The sequence below is a fragment of the Mobula hypostoma genome, chromosome 2, assembly GCF_963921235.1.
Source record: "Mobula hypostoma chromosome 2, sMobHyp1.1, whole genome shotgun sequence".
NCBI classification, from domain to species: Eukaryota; Metazoa; Chordata; class Chondrichthyes; order Myliobatiformes; family Myliobatidae; genus Mobula; species Mobula hypostoma.
The window spans coordinates 153,472,104-153,493,834 of record NC_086098.1 but is presented as its reverse complement, the minus strand read 5'-3'; the positions used below and the strand labels follow the sequence as shown (position 1 = coordinate 153,493,834).

The following is a 21,731-nucleotide window of genomic DNA, read 5'->3' as shown; positions in this document are numbered from 1 at the left end:
ATGTTTCTATCGTCCATCACTGAGCCGTGATGCATGTGTATCGGATGTTTCTATCATCCATCACTGAGCCGTGATACATGTGGATCTGATGTTTCTTACGCCCATCACCGAGCCGTGATGCATGTGGATCGGATGTTTCTATCGTCCATCACTGAGCCGTGATGCATGTGGATCTGATGTTTCTAACGTCCATCACTGAGCCGTGATACATGTGGATCGGATCTTTCTAACGTCCATCACTGAGCCGTGATGCATGTGTATCGAATGTTTCTAACGTCCATCACTGAGCCGTGATACATGTGGATCGGATGTTTCTAATGTCCATCACTGAGCCGTGATACATGTGGATCGAATGTTTCTATCGTCCATCACTGAGCCGTGATTCATGTGGATCGGATGTTTCTAACGTCCATCACTGAGCCGTGATGCATGTGGATCGAATGTTTCTAATGTCCATCACTGAGCCGTGATACATGTGGATCGGATGTTTCTAACATCCATCTCTGAGCCGTGATGCATGTGGATCGGATGTTTCTAACGTCCATCACTGAGCCGTGATGCATGTGGATCGGATGTTTCTCACGTCCATCACTGAGCCGTGATGCATGTGGATCGGATGTTTCTATCGTCCATCACTGAGCCGTGATGCATGTGGATCGAATGTTTCTAACGTCCATCACTGAGCCGTGATGCATGTGGATCGGATGTTTCTCACGTCCATCACTGAGCCGTGATGCATGTGGATCGGATGTTTCTATCGTCCATCACTGAGCCGTGATGCATGTGGATCGAATGTTTCTAACGTCCATCACTGAGCCGTGATGCATGTGGATCAGATGTTTCTATCGTCCATCACTGAGCCGTGATGGATGTGTATCGAATGTTTCTAACGTCCATCACTGAGCCGTGATGCATGTGGATCGGATGTTTCTATCGTCCATCACTGAGCCGTGATGCATGTGGATCGGATGTTTCTGTGGTTCATCACTGAGCCGTGATGCATGTATATCAGATAATTATGAACTTAGAAACATGGTGAAAAGGAGGACTATTCTTTCCCCATCATATCTACAGATGACACTGGATCTTCTATGCACCTATTGGTCATCAAATTTTACCTACACTGATTTCTGCTCACGAGTCTTTAGATGTTGGTGTGATTTGATGTAACACCTTCTTATTTCAATTCTTGGAGATACCATGCTGTAAGTCACTGCCTGAGTCTGAAGTGTGATTCACATCAGTCCCCAGCAGCACATAATACTTATGAAGAAAGACTTGCTTTCCTTTTGCACCTTTCAGAACCTCTGAACATCAAAGCGCTTTGATTTCCTACCACCAAGCCCATGCACAGGAATCAAGAGGTTGTTGACAACAGTCTGAAAGTTTCATGGACACCAAACTTACCTTTTTTAGAAAAGATTCAGAACCAGAATCAGGTTTAATAGCACTGGCAAATGTTATGAAATTTGTTGTTTTGTGGCAGCAGTACAGTGCAATACATAGTAATAAAATATTACAATAAGAGGTATATTGGGTGTTGGCGTGTGGCCAAGTAGCTAAGGCATTGGTCTACTGATCTGATGGTCGCTAGTTCGAGCCTCAGCTGAGGCAGCGTGTTGTGTCCTTGAGCAAGGCACTTAACCACACATTGCTCTGTGACGACACCAGTGCCAAGCTGTATGGGTCCTAATACCCTTCCCTTGGACAACTTCGGTGGCATGGAGAGGGGAGACTTGCAGCATGGTCAACTGCCAGTCTTCCATACAACCTTGCCCAGGCCTGCGCCCTGGGAACCTTCCAAGGTGCAAATCCATGGTCTCACGAGACTAACGGATGCCTATAAAAAAGAACTATATATATTATATATATAAAAGAAGTGCAAAAAGAGAGTGAAAAATAGTGAGGTGGTGTACCTGGACTCATTATCCATTCAGCAATCTGATGGTGGAGAACAAGGAGCTGCTCCTGAAATGTTGAGTGTGCATCTTCAGTCTCCTGAACCCCCTCCTTATGGTGGCAATGAGAAAAGGGCATGTCCTGGGCGATGGGGGTCCTTAATGATGGATACCACCTTTTTGAGGCATTGCCTTTTGAAGGTGTCCTCGATGCCGGGGAGGTTGGTGCCCGTGATGGATCTGACTGAGTTTACAACTTCCTGCAGCTTTTTCCGATCCTGTGTTGCGTCCTCTCCATACTAGACGGAGTGATCCAGATTTATTCAATTGCTTGAATTATAATTCTTCTGCTACCCTGACAGGCTTTGAACCGAACAATGCAAGTCTCTTGATACTTGTCCACTATCTTAACCGTCCTGTTACTCTGTCCTTAATTGGAGATGTGCTCAGCCAGGTGAAGTAATGGCACTGAGTGATGATTCATCCCACTCTCTCAGCCAGTAATCGGATACAGGCAAAACAACTAATGCTCCAATTGTATTTCTACTTCAAAAATTTGAAATCTATTTGCCATGTTTCCTCTGTCCATACAGCCTTTAAAGTCTATTGATTTTAACCTTGTTTTATGAAATATTACATTTAGATAATAATGGGTTTGTGTTGGAAACACCCTCCTGTCGAAATAAAGTGAACCTGTCTTGTTAAAAGAGAAATAAGTGTGTCGACTGAGGGTGATCCCAGGATGTTCCGAGACTCTTGCAGTTCAGCTGCGATCACACAGGCATAACTTTACAGTACAGAAACAAATCCCCTTGTCCACTGAGTAATGCCAATATCAAAAACCTATTTTACCCTAATTCTGAGTAACACGGACAATACAAACAGTAAGCCAACACAAAGTATTTTATACTCCTCACATTGACATCTATCACTTACCTGCACACTGGGAATAATTTACAATGGACAATGAATTACCCCGGATTCTATCACCCACCTGCACACTGGGAATAATTTACAATGGACAATGAATTACCCCAGATTCTATCACCCACCTGCACACTGGGAATAATTTACAATGGACAATGAATTACCCCAGATTCGATCACCCACCTGCACACTGGGAACAATTTACAATGGGCAATGAATTACCCCAGATTCGATCACCCACCTGCACACTGGGAACAATTTACAATGGACAATGAATTACCCCAGATTCGATCACCCACCTGCACACTGGGAACAATTTACAATGGGCAATGAATTACCCCAGATTCGATCACCCACCTGCACACTGGGAACAATTTACATCCATTAACCTGCTCAGCATTGATCTGTGTGAGAAACCCACGTGGCCACCATGAGAACCAAAGGCTGGCATTGAAACTGGACTGCTGGAGATGTGAAGTTCTGGCTCTACTAGTTGCCCCCCCCACCCCCCGTGCTGCTCACAGTTGTGCTGTATGAACTTTGGATACACAGAAAGCTCCCACAAACAGCAAACTGTGTAAATGGACAATGTTTGGCATCTGAGTTTCACAGGAAGAGATGTATCTGGCATACGTTTCCCTGATTTTTCTTCAGGTATTGTGATGGGGTCTTGTTTGTCCATTGGAGCTGCAGGAAGCTTAGGTCCCAAATGACCAGGTTCGGGAACAGTTATTACCCACCAGCTGACAGCTTTCTGATCCAGTGGAGACAATTTCACTCACCTCAACTCTGAACTGATTCCACAACCTATGGACTCACTTTCAAGGTCTCTACAACTCATGTAATCAGTATTTCTTATTTATTTATTTACTTATATGTTGTTATTGTTATTTGTTCCTTTTTTTGAAATCACACATTTTGTCTTGTTTTGCACATTGGTCATCTACCTGTGTTTGTGAGCAGTTTTTATTTCTTTGTTCGATTGTGAGTGCCCACAAGAAAATTACTCTCAGGTACCATTTGGTGACATATCCCAATTTTGATAATAAACTCACTGTGATTGGTTCTCCCACGGCTCCTCATTTCTTTTCCAGCCAGCTTGGTGCCATCATAGTCATAGTTATAGTCATACTTTATTAATCCCGGGGGAAATTGATTTTTGTTACAGTTGCTCCATAAATAATAAATAGTAATAGAACCATAAATAGTTAAATAGTAATATATAAATTATGCCAGTAAATTATGAAATAAGTCCAGGACCAGCCTATTGGCTCAGGGTGTCTGACCCTCCAAGGGAGGAGTTGTAAAGTTTGATGGCCACAGGCAGGAATGACTTCCTATGACGCTCTGTGCTGCATCTCGGTGGATTGAGTCTCTGGCTGAATGTACTCCTGTGTCCAACCAGTACATTGTGTAGTGGACGGGAGACATTGACCAAGATGGCATGCAACTTGGACAGCATCCTCTTTTCAGACACTACCGTGAGAGAGTCTAGTTCCATCCCCACAACATCACTGGCCTGACGAATGAGTTTGTTGATTCTGTTCGTGTCTGCTACCCTCAGCCTGCTGCCCCAGCACACAACAGCAAACATGATAGCACTGGCCACCACAGACTCGTAGAACATCCCCAGCATCATCCGGCAGATGCTAAAGGACCTCCGTCTCCTCAGGAAATAGAGACGGCTCTGGCCCTTCTTGTAGACAGCCTCAGTGTTCTTTGACCAGTCCAGTTTATTGTCAATTCATATCTCCAGCTATTTGTAATCCTCCAGCATGTCCACACTGACCCCCCGGATGGAAACAGGGGTCACCGGTACCTTAGCTCTCCTCAGGTCTACCACCAGCTCCTTAGTCTTTTTCACATTAAGCTGCAGATAATTCTGCTCACACCATATGACAAAGTTTTCCCACCGTAGCCCTGTACTCAGCCTCATCTCCCTTGCTGATGCATCCAACTATGGCAGAGTCATCCGAAAACTTCTGAAGATGACAAGACTCTGTGCAGTAGTTGAAGTCTGAGGTGTAAATGGTGAAGAGAAAGGGAGACAAGGCAGTCCCCTGTGGAGCCCCAGTGCTGCTGATCACTCTGTCGGACACACAGTGTTGCAAGCACACGTACTGTGGTCTGCCAGGCATGTAATCAAGAATCCATGACACCAGGAAAGCATCCACCTGCATCGCTGTCAGCTTCTCCCCCAGCAGAGCAGGGCGGATGGCGTTGAATGCACTGGAGAAGTCAAAAAACATGACCCTCACAGTGCTTGCTGGCTTGTCAAGGTGGGCGTAGACATGGTTCAGCAGGAAGACGATGGCATCCTCGACTCCTAGTCGGTGCTGGTAGGTGAACTGGAGGGAATCTAAGTGTGGCCTGACCATAGGCCGGAGCAGCTCCAGAACAAGTCTCTCCAAGATCTTCATGATGTGGGAGGTCAATGCCACCGGTCTGTAGTCATTGAGGCCGCTGGGGCGCGGCGTCTTCGGCGCAGGGACAAGGCAGGACGTCTTCCACAGTACAGGAACCCTCTGGAGCCTCAGCCTCAGGCTGAAGACATGGTGAAGTACTCCACATAGCTGAGGGGCACAGGCTTTGAGCACCCTGGTACTGACACCATCCAGTCCTGCAGCCTTGCTTGGGTTGAGACGTTTCAGCTGTCTTCTCACCTGTTCAGCTGTGAAGCCCACCGTGGTGGTTTCGTGTGGCGAAGTGGTATATTCATGAGAGCAGGGTGGGGGACTGTGAGAAGGGGTAGGAGGGGAGAGTGAAATATGTGTTGGTTGGGGGCTGACAACAAATGGCTAATGTGGGGGATGGGCAGGGGCCATAATGTGAAATCTGTTAAAGAACAGGTTAAGTTCATTGGCCCTGTCCACACTGCCTTCCGCTCCTCTGTTGCTAGTTTGCCGGAACCCAGTAATGGTCCTCATCCCCCTCCAGACCTCTCTCATGTTGTTCTGCTGGAGTTTCCACTCAAGCTTCCTCCTGTACCTGTCTTTAGCCTCCCTGATCCTGGCTTTCAGGTCACTCTGTATTGCCCTCAGCTCCTCCCTATTTCCATCTCTAAACGCCCTCTTCTTAGCGTTCAGGATGTCCTGAATGTCCTTTGTCACCTATGGCTTGTTATTTGAATAACAAAAGACAGTTCTTGTCGGAACATTGCCGTGTAAAGATAATGATAAAGATTACTTTTATTCGTCACAAGTACACTGAAACATTAAAGCATACAGTCCGAGGATGCGCTGGGGGCAGCCTGCAAGTGTCGCCAAGCTTCCAGTGCCAACATAACCTGCGGAACCTCTCCTTACAGCACTTAAGCGCTAATCACGGCAACATCCCGGTAAACCTCGGCTGCATCCTTCCTGCAGTAGGGTGACCTTGGAGCTCCATTTTCAGAGACGGAATAAAGTTTGGAATAAGGGGGATCACATCAAAATCCCAGGGAAGAAACAGAAATCTTTGAGAATTTTTTCTTGGATGAGGGAACCATAAAACATACTTTTTCACTTTATTCATGAACAGGAAGTGGACAAACCTGAATTTATTTCCATCCTCGTGATGTACATTCAGTGTGAAACATGCAGTTTTCTCCATGTCTGCCTACGTGTTTGTATTGTGATCTAATATCGAATTGGGATGTTTAGCTCTCAATCAATGTAACTGTGTCACAAGTAGCCTGCCTTCCAGTCTCAGGCGTCAGCAATTAGTGTGTTGTCTTGTTAATAAACCTTCTGCTTTTGGCCGTCCATCCATAAGTCTCAATGTATTGAGGAAACATTGTGGAAACAGTCAGGGCATTGGAGTCACATATGGGCTAAATTGGGTAAGAGTGACAGATTTCTTTCTGTAAAGGTCTTTAATGAGTCTGAAGTGTCTTTCTTTTTAAGTTTCAACTTTACCTCTGTCACTAATAGCTCTATTAATTGGATTTATTTAGTTACTTGTATAGATTGACATTGAATTTCGGACTCAGATTAATGGTTTGGAAACTTAACTACTGCAGCACAAATACAAGTCAGGAGGATGCTGTACATTGCAGCTTTATAGAACTGTAGCCAGGCCACTTCCTCAGTATTACATCCAATTCTGTTCACCTCATGAAAGGAAGGGTGCAGAGGATTTGGAGAGGGTGCAGAAGAGGTTCACCAGAATACTGTCCGGATTAGAGGGCATGAAATATAAAGAGAGTTTGGACAGACTGGGTTTGTTTTTTCTGTGGCCGCAGCGACTGAGGGGAAACATGATAGACTTCTATAAGACCTTGAGAAGCAGAGATAGAGTAGAATAGTCTGTACCACTTTTTCCCCACGGTCAAATCCTCTCCAATTAGAGGGTATGCATTTAAACTGAGAAGGGGGGTAACTTCAAAAGCGGGGCCAGTTTTGACAGAGAATGGCGCGTGCTTGGAATGCACTGCCAGGGGTGGTAGTGGAAGCAAATACAATAGAATTTAGGAGGCTCATGAATGTGCAAAGTATTGATGGATACGGCCATTGTGCAGGCAGAGAGATTAGTTTAGTTAATCTTTTAATTACTAGTTAATCTTTTAATTAGTCCAGCACAGCATCACGGGCCCAAGGCCCATTCTTATGCTATACTGTTCTACGTCCTCAGTATCAGGATTCAATCTACAGTGATGTGTTTATGCAAAGTTTTTTTTCTTAAATAAGGGTTTTGTTTTGTGCTGAAGTACAGTGGCCTTCTCTCTCTGCAGGAGTACACGCTGGCTGTGCTGGGAGGCGTAACGTGTCACTGTGGCTTCCCTACCATGCATTTCACACTGCATACCCCAGAGGACGAGCACCTGTGTGCCCAGAAATGCACCGGTGAGGAATACGAGCACTGCGGGAATGTGGAGTACTACGTTGTTTATCAAACCCAAGTGCAAGGTAGGGTGTAAAATCAAAGGCAAGTTTATTCCCGTATGCACAAGTACATTGTACACAGGTGCATTACTCAGAGCAGCATTAGAGACACAAAATTGACAAGGAACACATAAATTATAGAGAAGCAACTCAATTTGAACAGAAATGAAAGCCCATTGCATTGCAATGGCCATAATAAGCTGGTGATTAGGAAGGTGCAGGTTGGTTCAAGAACAGAATGGTTGTGGGGAAGAAGCTGTTCTTGAACTTTCTGGGACTTCAGGCTTTTGTACCTCTTGCTCAATGGTAGCTGTGAGAAGATGGCATGGAGCAGATGTGGGGATCTTTGAGGATATGGTTGCCTACTTGGGGCTATGTCTCATGAGATACTTTGAACAAGGAGAAGGGATGTGTCTGTGATGCATTGGGCTGAATTCACTATCCTCTGCAGCTTCTTACGTTCCTCTGCATTCAAATTGCTGTGGCAGATAATAACTTGGCAAGTTTTTTACCAAAGGACATACAGCATTACAGCACAGTACAGGTCCTTCGGTCCATGATGTTGTGCTGACCTAATAATCTACTCCAAGATCAATCTCGCCCTTCCCTCCCACATAGTCTCCATTTTCTATCATCCTTGTGTCCAGCAGTTACCAGGTTATATTGGAGTTTTCCTGTAATTAGATTGATAACTTGATAACATGCACACACACACACACACACACACAACGAGAAAAAGAGAAAATGTATTTCCATAGCTCCTTGTACAAGCACTGTGCTTAACAGCCAGTGCAGTGTTGATTTCAGCGCAGATATTGTTGTAACCATGGAGGGAATTTATCTGCTCAATATGCCATGTCGCAATGTGTAGGTTGTGTTACAAACAACAAGTGTGTGTTGTACAATGTGAGCTCATATGGATGGGATTCTGGACAGGATTGACAGGACACTGCTGTCCCAGGTGGAGAGTCTGGGCCAGAAGGTTCAGGTTTAAGATAAGACATCAGCCTCTTGGATGTGAGAGGAGAAACCTCTTCACTCAAGACAGGGTGCAAGTGTTTCTTCCAAAGAGCTGTGAATGATCAGTAGTTGAGGATATTCATGGATTGGGAGATGGATGAAGGGAACTGGGGCTATAGGATCAGGCAGGGTTTTGGACAAGGTTCAGCCTCAGAAATGGAGATGCTCGAATCTGGAGCAATAAAACAAGCTATGAGGACAAGTCAGAGGGATGAGCAGCATCTGTGGGGGAAAGGAATTACCAATGTTTAGGATTAACACCCTGCACCAGGACCTGTCTTTTGTTAACAATTCCTTCCCCCCTCCCCGCAACAGATGGCCGTCACTTGCTGAGATCCTTCTTTCTTGTGATCTTACTGAAAGGACTGGACTCTGGATCAAATGGTCCACCGGCTCGATGCCTAATGCTTCAGTGAATGTCTGATTGTTCTTACAGATAACCGTTGCATGGATCGGCGGTTTCTGCCCGTACACTCAAAACGCCTTGTGGCCTTGGCCAGCTTCCCGGGAGCGGGGAACACGTGGGGCCGACACCTGATGGAGCTCACCACAGGCTACTACACGGGCAGCTATTACTTTGATGGCTCTCTCTACAACAAAGGTAGGATCCTTGGAAAAATACAGCAGCACCAGAGGCTTTGTCTGAGATGGATGTAGAGCTCGGGTTCAAGGCCCAACAGGAGTCTCCGGACAGGAGTCTGAGACCTGACGCAGAAGAAGCTTAAACCAAAATCATTGTTGGCATATGGTCACTGCTGTGCTACTAGCGATGGGATTGGTCGACCAGGAGCTGGCATGGACTGGCTGGGTTGAATGGCCTCTGTCACAGCAAGCAGCTTATCCCTAATGTCCATTGTTTCACCATTGGCAACCGTACCTTCTTTGTTCCTGTCTTCTGGAACTCTCCACCCACCCCTCCACATCTCTCGCTCTCTTGCTCTCTACCTCCCTCTCTCTCTCTCACTCTTTCTCAATCTCTCTCTTTCTATTTCTATCTCTAGATCTTACTCCCCCCTCTCTCTCCCTATCTCTTTCTCCCTCTCTCTCCTCTCTCTTTCTCTTTGTCTCTCCTTGCTCTTTTTTCTCATCTGTGCTCTCCCTCTCCTTTCCCTCTCTCTCTGTCTCCCTCTGTTTCTCCTTCTCTCTCTCCTCTCGGTCTCTTTTCCCTCTCTATCTTCCCCTCCCTTCCTGTCTCTCTTTCTCTCCCCACATCTCTTTCTTCCCCTCCCCTGCTCACTCTCTCCCACTCTCTCCCTCCCACATTCCCTCTCTCTCTCTCCCCCACTCCCCTCCTCGCTCTGTCCCAGTCTCTCCTCCTCTCTCTCTCTCCCCCCACATTCTCTCTCTCTCTCTCTCTCTCTCTCTCTCTCTCTCTCTCTCTCTATCTCCTCTATCTCTCACTTTCTCTCTTTCTTTGCTCTCTGCCATTCTCTCAATCCCTGCGTCTAGTGTTGTTTGTTGCCATTACACCATCAGTTAATTAAATTGGGCAAGGCCCATTTTGTTTCTCTCCTGCCATTTGTCGTCGTTCCAAAGAGTCACCAAACGCTGCAGACCCTTTGGCTCATCTAGTCTGTGACAAACCATTAATCTGCCTCATCCCATTGACCTGCACCCAGACCATGGCCCTCCAGACACCTCCCATCCATGTACCTATCCAAATTTCCCCTGTGTTGACATTGAACCCTCATCTGCCATTTCCACTGGCAGCTGGCTGCACACTCTCACCACCCACTGAGTGAAGATGTTCCCCTTTCACCCATAACACATGACCTCCAGTTATAGATTCACCCAACCTCAGTGGAAAATCACTTGTTTGTATTTACCCTACTGATACCCCTCATAATTTTGAATACCTCTCTCAAGTCTCCTCTCATTCTCCTACACTCTAGTGAACAAAGTCCTAGCATTCAACCTTTCCCCTTAGCTCAGGTCCGCAAGGGATTCCAATGGAAAGGGGCTTTGTGGGAGATCATTGTCGGGCAATGTAATTGGTGGAATGTACATAATTCACAACCACCAACATTTAGTTGGGGTTTCACTTTAAGAGGCTGGTCTGATGTGATGACGTTGTTACGTAAAAAACTTTAGTGCGCTTTTATGTTTAGGTTTTGAAGTTCAGTGGAATGTGTTACGGTTTTCATTAAACATAAAACACCTCACTTAATTTAATTACAAAAACCATTGGTGACCCTGATGCTGTAGGATGATTCCAGAATTATTGAACATGTTGGCCAATGCAATCACTTTGAAGCTGTCGGAGTTTTGGGAGCAAAACCCCATCACTTGGTTTGTACAAGCTGAGGCCCAGTTTTCTCAGTGAGAAACCACCACCGAAAACACCAAATTCTACTATGTGATAGCATCGCCCAACATTTCCACGGCTGTGAGAGTTGTAAGTCTGCTTGGACACCTGCCTGAACACGATAAATAACGATTGCTGAAAACTCACCTTTTGGACTTTCGGAGTCTGAATGCACCAAACAGTTGCTCTTTTTATCCGCTCTCAGCGATGCTAGGCCTTCGGAGCTAATGGGCCAGATGCTGTCTCTCCTGAGAAATCAGTATCTTTGTTTAATTTTTAAAGAACCCATTTTGCAGCAAATGCCTGATCCAGTCGCATAGCCCTCGGGATTGCACCTGTGATGGACTACAGGGAGGTTGCTAAAATGACTGATAGTCTAGACTCAGCGAGGCAGCGGTGCATCATTCCTCCTCCTCTCTCTACGTCAACAGACCTGGAGAGCAAAGCCCCCAACATAAGGACATTCACGACTCTGAAACAGATGACGCCGGGCGTGTGCTCACTTTGGTACGAATGCTACAAAGTGCCGACTGCCTTGCAGCTTCGACATCAGAAGTCTGTGAACACCGTGAGTTCCAGCTGCCAGGGTCACCTACTGTTCATTATGGACACCCTTTCAAGGCAACACTTCCTGGGTGACAGGGGTGCTCAAGTGAGTGTGCTGCCAGCATTGCCTATTGATGAGAAGGCAGAGCAAAGAAACCTCACTGGAGGCCTCCAAAGACAGCAGGATGCAGATTACGGGACAGGACGGGTGACATTCTGCATCAGTGGGTGACATTACACCCCCAGGTCACTGGCACTGAGGTACCGTGCCACCCTAAATTATATGAAGAAAATGTCTGTGAATTCCTGTTGCTTTAATTGAATGGATTATTTCTCTGACATGTTAGTTTAAATATGCAGTAAGTTTAAAATTATGGAGCTTTTGATGTCTCTGGGCCTGTACTCTGAGGAGCTCAGGAGGATAGGAGAATATCTCATTGGAATTTACTGATGGGTCTGGACAGGTTGGACATGGAGGTGTTTCCATTACCAGCAGAACCTAGGATCTGAAGCCACATTCTCAGAATACAAAGATGCCCCTTTAGAACACAGATGAGGAGGAATGTCTTTAGCCAGAGGGTGGCGAATCTGTGGAATTCGTTGCCACAGATGGCTGTTCAGGCACAATTATTGGCTGTATTTAAGGCAGAGATTGATAGGTTTTTGATTGGTAAGGGTGTTAAAAGTTACGGGGAGAAGGTGAGAGGATGGGATTGAAAAAACATCAGCTACGTTTAAGTGGTGGAGCAGACACAATGGGCTAAGTGGCCCAAATCTGCTTCTCTATCACATGTTCTTATGGTCAAAATTACCATAATTTGTTATTGTCATGAGGACGGAGGTACAGTGAAAACTTTGTTTTGCATGTCATCCACACAGATCCTTTCATCACATTAGTACATTGAGGTCGTACGAGGGAAAACAATAACAGAATGCAGGATAAAGTGTTATTGTGACAGAGAATGTGTGGAGCAGGCAGACAATAGTGTCCAAAGACAGTAACGAGTTTGATTGTGAGGTCAAGAGTTCATCGTATTGGACTAGGGCACCTTTCAATAGTCTCATAAAGATCCTTGAACCTGCTGGTACGTCCTTTCAGGGTCTTGGTGATGGGAGAGGGGTGAAGAGAGGATGTCCAGGGCGGGTACGGTCTTTAGGCCCGCTACTTTACCAAGGCACTGAGAAGTGTAGACAGATTCCATGGAAGTGAGGCTGTTTCACATGATTTACTGAACTCTGTTCACAATTCCCTGCAGTTTCCTGAGATTGTGAGCAGACCAGTTACTGTGATGGATCTGGACCAGATGCTTTCTATGGTGCATCAATAAAAATTGTTCAGGGTCGAATGGGACCTGCCAGATTTCTTAAACCTCCTGAGGAAGTAGAAGTGCCGTTTTCTTTTTTGTCCATGGTGTCCTTGGTTGGACCAGGTCAGACTGTTGGTGATGGAGAGATGCCATTTTCTTTCTTGTCCATGGTGAATCTGTGGTTGGACCAGGTCAGACTACTGGGGAAGTAGAGATGCTGTTTGCTTTCTGGTCCATGGTGTCTCCGTGGTTAGACCAGGTCAGACTGTTGATGATGGAGAGATGCCGTTTGCTTTCTGGTCCATGGTGTCTCCGTGGTTGGACCAGGTCAGACTGTTGGTGATGGAGAGATGCCATTTTCTTTCTTGTCCATGGAGATTCTGTAGTTGGACCAGGTCAGACTACTGGGGAAGTAGAGATGCTGATAAACTTTCTTGTTCATGGTGTCTCTGGTTGGACCAGGTCAAACTATTGGTGAAGTAGAGATGCCGTTTGCTTTCTTGTCCATTGTGTCTCTGTGGTTGGACCAGGTTAGACTATTGGTGATGTTCACTTTTAGGAACTTCTATCTCTCCACCCTCTCGACCTCAGCTTCCTCTGTGAACTGAGAATCAGTGAAAATCTCTGTATTTATTTGAGCAAGGTGTTACACAGACATAGACGAGTACAGCACAGTACTGGTCCCTCAGCTCTGGATGTTGTACCAACCTATATCAACCGGCTCCATGATCAAACTAATGCTTCCCCCGAACACATCCTATAACTTCATTTTTCTTACCTCCATGTGTTTATCTGAGAGGTTTTAAATGTCCCTATTGTCTCAGCCTCTACCATTACCGCTGACGATACTTTCTGGGTCTCACGTCCATAAACTGACACTTTCTGAGCCAGCTCTCCCGCCTGCTGATCACTGAGGCACCAGAAAGGAACATCAAAGCTCGGATTCCAAACCTGACAATGGTCCTTGTTCATCGAAACATCAAAACATACTGTGAAACGTGTTGTGTGAGTCAACGATCACCACAGTCTGAGGATGTGTGGGAGGCAGCCTGCAAGGTTGTTTATTAGAGATACTGCACGGTAACCGGCCCTTCTGGCCCAATGTCCCAGTGCCACCTAACCCATCTGTATGACTTTGGAAATGGGAGGCAACCAGAGAACTCAGAGGAAACCTACACAATGACGGGGAGAACTTGCAAACTCCTTGCAGCCAGCAGCAGGAATTGAACTCTTCACTGGCGTTGTAATGGCACTGTGATAAACACTACACTAGAGAGCCACAGTGTTTCCGGTGCACAGTCCTCCGACCCACAGGAAAGAATCAATTCCAGGCAACACACCGTACTCCGACCCATGGGAAAGAATCAATTCCAGGCAACACACCATACTCTGACCCACAGGAAAGAATCAATTCCAGGAAACAGACAGTCCTCCGACCCACAGGAAAGAATCAATTCCAGGCAACACACCGTACTCCGACCCATGGGAAAGAATCAATTCCAGGCAACACACCATACTCTGACCCACAGGAAAGAATCAATTCCAGGAAACACACAGTACTCCGACCCACAGGAAAGAATCAATTCCAGGAAACACACAGTCCTCCGACCCACAGGAAAGAATCAATTCCAGGCAACACACCGTACTCCGACCCACAGGAAAGAATCAATTCCAGGAAACACACCGTACTCCGACCCATGGGAAAGAATCAATTCCAGGCAACACACCATACTCTGACCCACAGGAAAGAATCAATTCCAGGAAACACACAGTACTCCGACCCACAGGAAAGAATCAAATCCAGGAAACACACAGTACTCCGACCCACAGGAAAGAATCAATTCCAGGAAACACACAGTACTCCGACCCACAGGAAATAATCAATTCCAGGAAACACACAGTACTCCGACCCACAGGAAATAATCAAATCCAGGAAACACACAGTACTCCGACCCACAGGAAAGAATCAATTCCAGGAAACACACAGTACTCCAACCCACAGGAAAGAATCAATTCCAGGAAACACACAGTACTCCAACCCACAGGAAAGAATCAATTCCAGGAAACACACCATACTCTGACCCACAGGAAATAATCAATTCCAGGAAACAGACAGTACTCTGACCCACAGGAAAGAATCAATTCCAGGCAACACACCGTACTCCGACCCACAGGAAATAATCAATTCCAGGAAACACACCATACTCCGACCCACAGGAAATAATCAGTTCCAGGAAACACACAGTACTCCGACCCACAGGAAATAATCAATTCCAGGAAACACACAGTACTCCGACCCACAGGAAAGAATCAAATCCAGGAAACACACAGTACTCCAACCCACAGGAAAGAATCAATTCCAGGAAACACACCATACTCCGATCCACAGGAAAGAATCAATTCCAGGAAACACACAGTACTCCGACCCACAGGAAAGAATCAATTCCAGGAAACACACAGTACTCCGACCCACAGGAAATAATCAATTCCAGGAAACACACAGTACTCCGACCCACAGGAAATAATCAAATCCAGGAAACACACAGTACTCCGACCCACAGGAAAGAATCAATTCCAGGAAACACACAGTACTCCAACCCACAGGAAAGAATCAATTCCAGGAAACACACAGTACTCCAACCCACAGGAAAGAATCAATTCCAGGAAACACACCATACTCTGACCCACAGGAAATAATCAATTCCAGGAAACAGACAGTACTCTGACCCACAGGAAAGAATCAATTCCAGGCAACACACCGTACTCCGACCCACAGGAAATAATCAATTCCAGGAAACACACCATACTCCGACCCACAGGAAATAATCAGTTCCAGGAAACACACAGTACTCCGACCCACAGGAAATAATCAATTCCAGGAAACACACAGTACTCCGACCCACAGGAAAGAATCAAATCCAGGAAACACACAGTACTCCAACCCACAGGAAAGAATCAATTCCAGGAAACACACCATACTCCGATCCACAGGAAAGAATCAATTCCAGGAAACACACAGTACTCCGACCCACAGGAAAGAATCAATTCCAGGAAACACACAGTACTCCAACAGTCCGACCCCCAGGAAAGGTTTCAATAATATTGAAAGAATGCAAAGAAAATTTACAGGGATGTTGCCGAGACTTGAGGTCCTGAATTATAGGGAAAGGTTGAATAGACAATAGACAACAGGTGCAGGTGTAGGCCATTCAGCCCTTCGAGCCAGCACCGCCATTCACTGTGATCATGGCTGATCATCCACAATCAGTACCCTTTTCCTGCCTTCTCCCCATGTCCCTTGAATCCACTATCTTTAAGAGCTCTATCTAACTTTTTCTTGAAAGAATCCAGAGAACTGGCCTCCACTGCCTTCTGAAGCAGAGCATTCCACAGAACCACAACCCTCTGTGTGTAAAAGTTTTCCCTCAACTCCATTCTAAATTGTCTACCCCTTATTCTTAAACTGTGGCCTCTGGTTCTGGACTCCCCCAACATCGGGAACATGTTTTCTGCCTCTAGCGCGTCCAATCCCTTAATAATCTTATATGTTTCAATCAGATCCCCTCTCATCCTTCTAAATTCCAGTGTATACAAGCCCAGTCACTCCAATCTTTCAACATATGACAGTCCCGCCATCCCGGGAATTAAACTTGTGAACCTACGCTGCACTCCCTCAATAGCTAGAATGTCGTTCCTCAAATTTTGAGACAAAAACTGTACACAATACTCCAGGTGTGGTCTCACCAGGGCCCTGTACAACTGCAGAAGGACCTCTTTGCTCCTATACTCAATTCCCCTTGTTATGAAGGCCAGCATGCCATTAGCTTTCTTCACTGCCTGCTGTACTTGCATGCTTACTTTCAGTGACTGATGAACAAAGACACCTAGATCTCGTTGTACTTCCCCTTTTCCTAACTTGACACCATTCAGATAGTAATCTGCCTTCCTGTTCTTGCCACCAAAGTGGATAACCTCACATTTATCCACATTAAACTGCATCTAGGTTAGAACATTTATTCCCTGGAGCGTAGAAGAATGAGATAAGATTTAATAGCAGTGTACAAAGTTAGCAGGGGTACAGATAAGGTAAATGCAAGCAGACTTTTTCTGCTGAGTTTGGTGAGACTACAACTAGAGGTCATGGGTTGAAGGTGAAAGGTGAAATATTTAACAGGAACCTGAGGGGGATCTTCTTTACTCTGATGGGTGGTGTGGAACAAGCTTGCATTGGATGTGGTGGATATGGGTTTGATTTCAACATTTAAGAGAAGTCTGGATTGGTACATTTTTGGGAAGGTTAGAGAGGGTATGGTCCAGGTGCAGGTCATTCAGACTATCGGAATAGGCAGAATGTCTGGCGGCACAGTGGTGTAGTGATTAGCACAACACTTCACCGTTCAGGCAACCAAGGTTCAATTCCTGCTGCTGCTCTTTGTACGTTCTCCCCGTGACCATGTGGGTTTCATCTGACCATTCCGGTTTCCTCCCACAGTCCAGAGACGTACCATTTGGTAGGTTAATTGCTCGTTGTAGATTGTCCCATGATTAGGCTGGCGTTAAATCGGGATTTGCTGGGCATCACATCTCAAAGGTCTGGTAGGATCTACTCTGCACTCTATCTCTAACTGGATGCAGGGTTTGGGATGGACTAGATGGGCTGAAGGGCCTGTTTCTGTGCTGTATGACTCTGTGTCTCTGTACACAATACCTCAGGTGTACTGGTGCAATAGACAAGTTGCTCAATTAACAGCCAGTATTCTGAGTTATTACACAAGTGGCCCGAGTTCAAATGGCAGCTGGGGAATTTAAATTGAAGTGACTACGTAAATAAAGATGCAGTTTTTATTTATTAAAGCATTGGCAACAGTAACCATGGAACCGGCAAATTGCTATAGAAACCCATCTGGCTCACTGATACCCTACAGTAAAGAAAAACTACAACCGTACCTTGGTCTGACCTACGTGACTCCAGACCTCTAATATAGCTGACTTCTCCTTTGCTCAGGTAATTCAGCATAGACAATAAATAGTGGCATTGCTGGCAGTGTCTGTGAATTAATAATAGGTTAAAGATGTCACAGTGACTTTAGAGATTATATTTAGTAAAGGCACGTTGTAATATTCCACTGGACAGCTGTTCACTGGTGACTGAGAAGCTCTCCATGACCCTGAGGCATCGGCAGCCTCCAGCCATCCGCTGCCAGTGTCACCATCAATTATGGAGACAGGGCTGGAGTGCTTCATTTCAGCCTTTAATGTAAAATACCGGATTTGATGCAGGATGCCCAGTACGTCAGCTCTTTTGAACTGCAAATTATGAATAAATCCAGCTGGTGAATCAGATAAAGGAACGGATAAACACAAGAAATTCTGCAAGTGCTGGAAATCCAGAGTAACACATACAAAGTGCTGAAGGAACTCAGCAGATCAGACAGCATCTATGGAGAAGAATAAACAGTCGACATTAACAGCCTCTTCATTCAGCAGTCCTGATGAGGGGTTTCAGCCCGAAATGTCAACTGTTTATTCCTCTTCGTAGATGTTGTCTGACCTGCTTAGATCCTTCAACTCCTTGTGTGTAGGTAAGGAACTGATTCCCCAAACCCTTAACTCAGGACTCAGAATTCACTGCTGTGTTTGCCAAGAGAAGAGATCCTGAAAGGCAGTCTATAGATAAATAAGGTAAGAATAATCAACTGGTTTTAAAGGCTGCAGAGTCCAAAGATTCTTCCCTCGGAATGATGTTGGAGAATGTGGGAATCTTTAGACTTTTGGTCTTTCTAAAGAATAGGCTTTAGTTTTTGGAATTCAGGAGTATTTCTGAAGAACCAGAATGAGATTTATTCTGACTGACTTACTGTCATACAGCAGTGATAATATATCTGATTCTGACATGAAATTTGTTGTTTTGGGCAGCAGAACAGTGAAAACTCATGGAGCCACAGAACAATAAAGCACATCTTTGGCCCATCTGTTCTGAACTGACATTCTGCCAAGTGGACCACAGCCCTTCATGCCCCTCTCATCCATGGACCTATCCAAACCTCTCGTAAGTGCTGAAATTGAACCAGCACCCACCACTTCCACTGGCAGCTCATTCCACAGTCTCACCACCCGTTCCCCTCAAACATTTCAGCTTTCACCCTTAACCCATGACCTCTCATTCTAGTCTCGCCCAAGACATAAAGTTACTAAAAATTGCAAAAATAATGTAAAAGAAGAAACATTGAGGGATTGTTCTTGGTTTCATGGACCATTCGGAAATCTACTGATTAGGGAGAAAAAGCTGTTTCTGGATTGTTGCGTGTGAGTCTTCAGGCTCCTGTACCTCCTCCCTGATGGTAGCAATGAGAAGAGAGTATGTTCCAGATGGCGAGGGTCCTTAATGATGGATGCTGCTTTCTTGAAGCACCATCGCTTGAAGATGTCCTCAATGGCGGGGAAGATTGGAGCTGGCTGACGCTACAACTCTCTGCCGTCTTTTGCCATCCCGGGCATTGGCATCTCAATGTTAGCCTGTGATGTAACCAGTCAAAATGTTTTACCCCATATGTCCATAGACATTTGCAGTCTCCTCAAACTGCAAACAGAATAGAGGCTTGTCCCATGATATTGATCCCTTGCTTGCCAGGTATCTATACACTTAACAATGTCACTTCCTCAAGCTGGCAGCTGTACCTGCTCATGATTCTGGCACTGGGGATCAGAGGCCCAGAACGGGGAGGCCCACGTGAGTCCAGGAACATTCAACATTCACCATTCTAGTTTTCTATCATGCTACACCGAAACCTGCAGTGAAATCTATCATTTGCATTAACACCCAACACATACCAGGGATTGCTGGGGGCAGCCGACAGGTGTCGCCATTCATTCCAGAGCCAATCCGACATGCCCACAATGTTCAGCAGACAACACAGACAACAACAAGCAACAAAGACACAACATCAAAAACAAGCCCCATTCCTCCTCCACACACACACACACACACACACACACACACACACACACACACACACACACACACACACACTGTTCTTTAACCCCAGGACAGGCATCCAACCTCCAGCCTCCAGTGGACATGGGCTCGGGCTTGCAGATATTAGTCTTTGAACTCCCCAGTGAACTCACAGAGACTCACAGACACAGCTCCAGCCAACGGGCCTCAACATCCAGACTTCCCATTTAACTCTTGAGCCTCGATCGTCAGCAACACTTCCAGGATACGCCAAGCACCAAATCCTAGGTCTCGAACTCCAGACTCGCTGATGACAGGATGCCGAACACTGGTCTCAGCTATTCACAAACCCAAGGGGGTCATTGGAACTTGTTTCTCCTGTCAGCCTGGAGCTCTAACTCCAGAACCCATGAACAACTTTCTGACCTGAGGCGATCTTCATCTACTCTCTGGCAGTCCAACATCTGATCAAGGATGTATCACATCCACGTCGTTGGTCTTCAAATGTAGAGCGAAGACTTAGACTCTGGCCTTACAATTTTCCTGTCTGTAATCCCTAGCCTGACCCCTAAGTCCCCTCCCTGTCCCCAAAACCATCCTCACAAACTCAAAAATCAAAACACAACATATCTGGGACCTGTGTGGCCAAGGGGAGAAGTATCTTCACTGAAAAAGCGATAGACTTTTGCAATCCTCTGGCCACAGCGCTGTGACTGGCGGGCTTCCATAGAGAATGATGTTTAAGCTCCAGTTAATCCCAGAACAGGAGATATTTTGCAGCAATTATATGGGCCCTCGGGGAAACCATGGCTACTGTACGGGGTGCAGATTTGGTCACTTTGCAGAGATATTTTTCACATATCATTGAAAAGTTGCAGCAAAGATTTAAAGATTGGTTCCTCGAATAGCAAAGTTGCTCGCGTCAGTTGAAGCTTGGATTTGGGACAAGAGGGAAACTCATTGAACCGTACAGAATTCTTACAGGGTCCATCAGACAGGGGTCATAGAAAACATAGAAAATAGGTGCAGGAGTAGGCTATTCGGCCGTTCGAGCCTGCACCGCCATTTATTATGATCATGGCTGATCATCCAACTCAGAACCCTGCACCAGCCTTCCCTCCATATCCTCTGATCCCCCTAGCCACAAGGGCCATATCTAACTCCCTCTTAAATATAGCCAATGAACTGGCCTCAACTGTTTCCTGTGGCAGAGAATTCCACAGATGCACCACTCTCTGTGTGAAGTTTTTCCTCATCTCGGTCCTAAAAGGCTTCCCCTTTATCCTCAAACTGTGACCCCTCGTTCTGGACTTCCCCAACATCGGGAACAATCTTCCTGCATCTAGCCTGTCCAATCCCTTTAGGATTTTATACGTTTCAATCAGATCCCCCCTCAATCTTCTAAATTCCAACGAGTACAAGCCCAGTTCATCCAGTCTTTCTTCATATGAAAGTCCTGCCATCCCAGGAATCAGTCTGGTGAACCTTCTTTGTACTCCCTCTATGGCAAGGATGTCTTTCGTCAGATTAGGGGACCAAAACTGCACACAATACTCCAGGTGTGGTCTCACCAAGGCCTTGTACAACTGCAGTAGTACCTCCCTGCTCCTGTACTCAAATCCTCTCGCTATAAATGCCAGCATACCATTTGCCTTTTTCACCGCCTGCTGTACCTGCATGCCCACTTTCAATGACTGGTGTATAATGACACCCAGGTCTCGTTGCACCTCCCCTTTTCCTAATTGGCCACCATTCAGATAATAATCTGTTTTCCTATTTTTGCCACCAAAGTGGATAACTTCACATTTATCCACATTAAATTGCATCTGCCATGAATTTGCCCACTCACCCAACCTATCCAAGTCACTCTGCATCCTCTTAGCATCTTCCTCACAGCTAACACTGCCACCC

At 45.8% G+C, this 21,731-nt stretch overlaps 1 protein-coding gene across 4 annotated transcripts in view; it reads left to right on the top strand.

The window, feature by feature from the left end:
* Window positions 1-21,731, top strand: part of LOC134342577 (sialate:O-sulfotransferase 2-like) — a 294,342-nt gene that overhangs the window by 199,170 nt on the left and 73,441 nt on the right. For all 4 annotated transcript variants that reach the window (XM_063040888.1, XM_063040887.1, XM_063040891.1 and 1 more), the window contains exons 5-6: window positions 7,537-7,711; window positions 9,144-9,308. In XM_063040888.1, the coding sequence (XP_062896958.1) occupies window positions 7,537-7,711; window positions 9,144-9,308 (340 nt within the window). The remainder of the gene's footprint in view (window positions 1-7,536; window positions 7,712-9,143; window positions 9,309-21,731) is intronic.